Below are 7,266 nucleotides of genomic sequence, written 5' to 3' on the forward strand. Positions count from 1 at the left end.
GATTAAGATTTACTTCTACACAGTGAAATGAATGTTACAGTTAATTTAACATTGTTTTCTGTGTTTAAGCTGAGACTTATATTTCACTGAAAAGTCTGTGGGAACTCTAGTTGTATTAATGAAGTGTGTTTTCTCGGGGAATTTTAAATAAATAACTAGTTTTTAGTTATGTAGAGTTGAATAGTACATCAATTTAGGCTGATGTCCTCTATGGTGTCTACAGAAAGACATGAAATGAGAAATGATAACAGCATGTATAATCACAAGAGTGCATGTGCAGCCTTCTTTCCAGGACAGCAAGTGCTATCCTGAAAAGACTGGTACAACTTATTACCAGGAGGTAATGGCCAGGTCTGGAGGGACAAAAAAACCCAACAAACACGCAAAGAAAAACCCAAGCCACCTCCCCCGCCAAGCTTGTAGAAAAACCTTTGTCTAAATAGTCATTCTAGGTGCATTTGTAAAGTCACTTGTCTTTACTAGGCATAGTATTTTTCCCTTGTCCATTTGGAATTGTACTCTGTTTATTTCAGACTGCATCTTCCAATTTGTTTCAGTTGTTCTGAATCTAATGTCCTGTTTTTTAGCTGGGTTTCTTTATTAGTATATGTGCTGCTGAAGCTCCTCTTCTCTAAAGTATTTCCATCCCTTGAAGCTTGATAATATCTTTGACTGACTGTAGAGCAGGCCTATTAAATTAATCTAAGTTATTAATGAAAATACTGAATGGTATGAAAGCAGACTAAATAGGCCTGAAATACAGAATACTAATGTGAAATTCTGCATGATGATCTTAATAAAATGCATTTTTGCTAGTGAAGCTTCAATAACTGGTTGCTGAATATGCTCTTGCAGAAGGTATACGGACTTGCTTATGAGACTGTCCTGAGAAATATAATCAGATTGGAGACTGGCAGTACTTGTTATTTTTAAAATGTGTGGGTTTGAATTTATTCAGTATCGAAAGGTTGACTAATGATGGCTCTGATATACTTGCTACATTTTCATACATCTTTGCACTCTGTTCTAGAAACATCTATCAAGCTGCTGTATTCTCATTGTATTCACCAGTGTTTTCCAAAATACCCTTTTTCAGCACTTTGTTTCCATAAAAGCAGGCAGCATAAAACTGGATGACAACTGGCTTGTGTACTGTAGATTACTTTTGTTGTGGTGAATGCTGTTCTTTCCTTGCCAGTTTTAATTTCCCTCTCATCTGTTTATATTAATCTCCTTACATCTTACTATTTGCTTTATTCCATATTTGTCTAGTGTATAACATATGAGGATCCTGGTCAATGTTTCTTTCTCAAACTTAAAATATAAATAATGACAGAGCAATCACAAGAGGAACAAATGTGGAAAGTGAAATATGGGATGGAGTAACCATGTATTTTGTCTTGTATCGAAGTTCTTTACCATTGCAAAAAAAGAGATTCTCTGGGCTACCAGGGCTTTCCCTGTTAGTCAAGATCTTTTATACTATTTGTATTTTAGACAGAAATGTGATTTGACATCGCTGTATGTTTGATAAGGTTTCATATTGTATATCTTTAGAGTGGAATTTTCATATTTTGCTATGATGATTCCAGGTGTTAACATCTGACCTGGAAAACAGGGAGAAGCAGCAGGAAAAAATGCTGGACCAACTAAAGGAGATACAGAGTTGCTACAAGGCTTGTGAGAATGCACGTAGACAAACTGAACTCCAGTCTGCTGAGTTAGCTCAACAGGTTGAAGAGAGTACCAAGGAAGCAGAACGGTACCTCACTGAATTCAGGCATTCAGAGGCACTCAGGCTGGAGACTGAGAAAAAAAGAGAAGATTTGAAGGTGAGGGCGCAGGAAACCATCCGCCAGTGGAAGTTAAAATGTAAGAAACTGGATCGTGAGGTGGAAAAACAAAATGAAACTATCAACCAACTGATGGACAAGAACAGTCAGGTAAGATTGACTGGGGTTTTTTTGTACCCTTTCTATTTATTTTAGAGATTAAGATTAAGGTTTGTTTATGCAAACTGTGACTTAAATCACTTTCTGCCTTAAGTTCTGGACCAAATTTTCTGGTGAACTACAAAACAGCTAATAAGTGGCAATATTTTTAAGCTATTACAGAGTTCCACATTCTCTTCTTTATCCAGTCTTTATTTGAGTCTCTTAACTTAATCAAAGCTTTCTTCTTGTAAAGAAGGATGTTTGCCTATTATTCTTTTACTTTATCTTTTTGTTTAACAGTTAACATAACTTAGCTTATTTTTGGATAATTTCTAAGAAAATAATGTGATGTTATTTTTTTGCAAAAAAGTTTAATCACATAAGTAATAACCTGTGTTCAAGTTATACATTGTCTCATGCAGTGAACAGTGATCACATTTTTGAAAGTAGGTGTTTACTTTCACTTTGTATGTCAGATTGCTAGCAGACAGCAGTACATAGTGCTATATGAACTTTGGCACAGGTAGCGTATATTTAATTCCATTCTGTATTTAAGGTTTTATCAGACTCTGGGCTTAGTAATGATAACTTTTATCGCCAATAAAGACTACAGGTTCTGAAATATTGTAAGGACTACAACTCAAAACAAGGATTTGATGTTTGGAGGCAGAAAAGTAGATACTTTTTGTGTGAGAATGTGCAGAGATTTTAGAAAAATCTAGAGATTTTAGTAAAAAAGGCACTCTTACCTGCATTTGGAATGAATGTGCTACTAACACCTACCATGCAGTTCCTAGCCTTTTCCATTTATCTGGCTAGGGAGTCTGTTCCTTATATTTTTGTAACTTTTTTTTAAATGTCTTTCAGGTATATTTTTTGTTTCAACCTCTTCCTTATATTTCTCAGAACTTTTTCTTTGAAAATATAAATTTGAAATTTGATAATGTAATTTTTTTTGGCTTTTCACTTGTGTTTGTTCAGTATGGCAAACCACTTATTTCTCCCTTCTCCTGTACAATTTGTGAGGGAAAAAAACAATGAGTCTTCTGGTTTGGTTTTTTAATTTTTTTCGACTTAGTAGAATTCCTTGACTTACTAGTCCTTACACTGCTTTAAAATCACTCACATCAGTGCTAATACTGATCATCCCATCTTGGAATAGCAGTAGTAACTTTTTATTCTATTTGTAATGAGTCTGTGGGTCTTTGTATTTTCCAGTTGCTGGGTCAAAAGGTGCCCGCTCCTATAGTACTAAACGTCACGCTGTGAGCTTTTATCTTAACTTACATGTCCTGTTGGTGCAGTCTGTCATATTGTATGGCCTACTTTTATTTTTATAGAGCTTCCCTCACCTCTTTTCACTTATATTCTAGTGCCATGCATCAATTTAGGTTACAAAATCTGGTGGGCTTGGGAGGCTCCGTCATATCATATAGCCTATTTTTGCTTTTATAGAGCTTTCCTCACCTCTTTTCACTTACTTTCTAATAACATGCTGTGGTGGTTTCACTTGGCTAGCCAAACACAGCCACTCACTCACCCCACCCCCTCCCAGATAGGGGAGAGAATTTGGCAGGGCAAGAGTAAGGAGACTCATAGGTTGAGATAACAACAGTGTAGTAGTTTAAATAAAATTAAACTTAAAATAATAATAACAATAATAAATTATGCAAATAGATGATATCCAGTGCAGTTACTCACCACCTGCAGACCAAGCCTGGCCCATTCTTGGATAACGATCCCAGAGGAGCAAAAATACTGAAGCAAGATAGAGACTGACCCTCATTAATATACAGAACATGACATTATGTGATATGGAATATGCTATTGGCACATCCAAATGCCACTCTGGCTTATTAATTTAAATATTCATCACCCCTCCTAGACCTTGCACTTGCAGACTAGCAGAACACGAAGTCCTTTGACTTCCAGCAACAAATGAAAACATTGGTATGTTATCAGTGTTTCTCTCATAACAAATCCCAGGCTGAAAGCAAAACACAGCGCTATTCTAGCTACTAAAAAGAAACGTAGCTCTGCCTCAGCTAAAAACCAGGATACATGCATCCGATTTAGATTACTGAATCTGATGGGCTTGTGATGGCTCCATGCCATCCTCTGCTTTGTCCTCCTCCAAGATTGTGGATTTCAAGGGGTATAAGCTGTGAAGTATGGGAAGTCTGTATTTATCCTGTTCTGTTCCTGATCAGTGACCTGCTCTGAGACTGGTACGTGAATGTATGAGCATGGTCAAAACACAGGACAAGCGACAATGAAGCTAATATTGAATTGAAATTAATAAACTATCACAGATAGTTTATTATCACAGATTCTATAAATACCTGAAGTGTGGGGGCCAAATGGATGGGGCCGGGCTCTGTTCAGTGGTGCACAGTGACAGGTCAAGGGACAATGGGCAAAAACTGGAAAACTGAAAGTTCCAGACAAGCGTAAGGGGAAACTTTACTATGAGGGTGTCTGAGCACTGGAACAGGCTGCCCAGAGAGGCTGTGGAGGCTCCATCTCTGGAGATGTTCAAAACCCACTTGGACGCTTTCCTGTGCAACCTGTTGTATGGAACCTGCTTTGGCAGGGCGGTTGGACTAGATGATCTCCTGAGGTCACTTCAACCCCTGCAATTCTATGAGATGTAAGATGTAATTCCTGGGGTTTCTGTTTCTCTCCTGAACTGCCAGACATATTCCGTATTTTGTATTATTATTTGCTGTATGCATGCTCCAACAATTCATTCCATAGGAATCTTGTTGTCTTTGTTAGCCCTAGCAGTTGTCTGAGGAAATAAACATTTAAGCTGGTCATGTCTTGCCTAGGTAAATGGACAAATGCATAAAAATGCTAAATGCAGTCACTTTGGTTTAAGCTGCGTTTAAGAAATGCTGTCAGTATTCATTCTTATTTTTAAAATCATCATCATCTTGCCAGCAAGTTTGAGGTAGGTGTCACTCCTGAAGAAGATCTCTATTGGAGGATATGTAATATCAAATAAACTGTGTGTCATTGTGGAGGAGGAAAAAATGCAAACAATATTTCATGTTCTCAATACAAAGTTGTATTGAGGTTTCATATGAGGATATAATCGAGCTAGATGCAGCATTTGTGATAAGCTTCAGGGAACTAGATGAACATAATTTAACCAGCTTTGAAACAGACAGACAATTAACATCTGAGGCAAAACTCTCTTAAAAAAAACAAAACCAAAAAACCAACCGTTTATAAAATAAATAATAAAGAAAAAAGAGAAATAGCAGTCTGTTGTCTCTGCTTTCTGTTATAGGACTTCAAAGGGTTGATGGCAAATTTTCAAAATTGGATTACAATCATAGCTTTCAATTTTATGAGATGTTCCAAATATTTGCAGACAATGAGTGGGTTATAGAAAAATTGTTTAGATTTCATTCTTTTGCATTTATTGGGATAATTTGGTTTAAGTCTTGCCTATGTGGTTATTCTTGACATTGGTTGACACTGGGAATCTCTAACATCTTGTGTCTTTTGTAATGTACTTTCTTCTAACTATGGAATGTAGAAAACATGCTTACACTCAAAGCAAGTTTGGTTTTGGTTCTTTAAAAAAAAATTACTGGTATTGTTAAGCCAAATCATGCAGCTAGAATTGCAAGACAGTTTTAGGAAGACTGAAATACTTGTATTTTTTCAGGAAAAAAGCATGATGGTAATTACAACATATCCTTTATTTATTACTTTTGTATTTTGTTACATTGGTTATTCTTAATGTAGTTACAGATTGTTTTCTTATTTTTAACCTGCACACTGTTAATCTTAATTGCCTTTAGTTCCAGATTATATCAAGTAATTTTGCTATAGCTGTAAGAAAGGTGTACTGTTTGTGGGATTAGTGGAAACAGTCATTAAAATTCAGTGTAAAATTTATTTATTTAAGCCAGTTTAAAGAATCCAGTAGTTTTTGATACAGCAGGAAAATCTCATGTTGTCCCTTTATCATTCTATTTTTTTTCCTGTAGTAAAAGTTGTGTGTGACTTACAATAGATGTACTGTAAATTTCTTCTTATTTAAACAGAATATTAAAAAAATAAATTATAATTTGAGATAAGTAAGAATTAAGAATGGTGTGTGTTTAACATGAGTTTAATGAAATGGAGTATTTAGTAACGCGCATGTAATTGCAGTGCAAATTTTTCATGTTATTTAGTGCCTTTTCAAGGATTTTTTTTTTTTTTTAACCTAAAATATATCAATGTTGGAAAAAAACCCCAACCCTTAAGCTCCTTAGGAAATGAGTGGAATTTTTATTAAATGTGTCTGAATTTTGTTTTGAAGATGAAGTCTTCATTTTTTGGCTTTGATACATGAGTGAACCAGGCTTTTAACTGCTATGAATTAATCTGCTGTGTGTAGTTTCAAAAAATAATTTAAAGTTGGTATACTTAATATGTAACATTTTAGAAAATAAGCAAAACAAGTCAGCCTATGACATGGACCTATAGGTAAGGTGTGTATGACCAATAATCCTCCCTGTATCTGCTGCGTTACTGTGTTGCCTGATTTCCTCCGTCTTGCTGTTTGGAGGAATTGGCAAAGAAACCCGTCTCCATTTGCAAAGAGGAGATTAATGAAAACTATCCCTGCTTAGGAGGCTCGAACATTTAAGGACAGGTATATGTTTGAGATCACAAGTGTTCTGTGCTTAAATTTAGAGAAACACTGAATACATTTGAACTGAGTTTGTAACAAGCAAAAATTTTTCCAGAACAAAGTGTGCTAATTGTTCCTTAGACATTCCTAATGTCTAATTCATAGTGAAGTTGAAGGACATCCTTCTACAATTTTCTTTAATTACTTTAGGTTGCCCTGGGTTTCTTTTTCTTCTTTCCCAGATGCTCAAAGAAAAAGATGACCTTAGAAGTCAACTTCTCTCTGCTATACACCAAATAGAAAACCTTCGGAAAGAGCTGAATGATGTGCTTACAAAGAGAGCCCAGCAGGAAGAACTCCTCCACTGCAAAGAGGTAAAACTGAATGAAATGAAGACTCACCAGGTATCTCTTGAAGAAGAGATCAGAGAAGTTCAAGGTACTGTAGATAAACTGGAGAATGAATTGAAAAAGCAAGTCTTCCTACAAAATCAAATGCAAGCTGAAAAGGAACACTTGGAGACAGAACTTGCAACTAGTAACTTGATCCATAAAAAAGACCAAGAAAGACTCTTAGAAATGCAAGCAGATGTAAAAAACTTAAGCTCTATACGTGTGGAACTAACAAACAGAATAGCAGAAGAGGAGAAAGTAAAAAAGGACTTACATAAGAGCCTCTCAGATCTCCAGAAACAGC

General features: G+C 35.8%; 1 protein-coding gene across 1 annotated transcript in view; it reads left to right on the top strand.

The window, feature by feature from the left end:
• Positions 1 to 241: 241 nt before the first annotated feature.
• The window catches only part of CEP128 (centrosomal protein 128), a 76,992-nt gene continuing 69,967 nt past the window's right edge, over positions 242 to 7,266 (top strand). Inside the window, exons 1-3 of the mRNA XM_010175374.2 lie at positions 242 to 340; positions 1,593 to 1,943; positions 6,813 to 7,266. The exon at positions 6,813 to 7,266 is cut by the window's right edge and continues 197 nt beyond it. Coding sequence (XP_010173676.2) covers positions 242 to 340; positions 1,593 to 1,943; positions 6,813 to 7,266 — 904 coding nt within the window. The remainder of the gene's footprint in view (positions 341 to 1,592; positions 1,944 to 6,812) is intronic.

Source organism: Antrostomus carolinensis, unplaced genomic scaffold (genome assembly GCF_000700745.2).
Source record: "Antrostomus carolinensis isolate BGI_N321 unplaced genomic scaffold, ASM70074v2 scaffold16599, whole genome shotgun sequence".
NCBI lineage: Eukaryota > Metazoa > Chordata > Aves > Caprimulgiformes > Caprimulgidae > Antrostomus > Antrostomus carolinensis.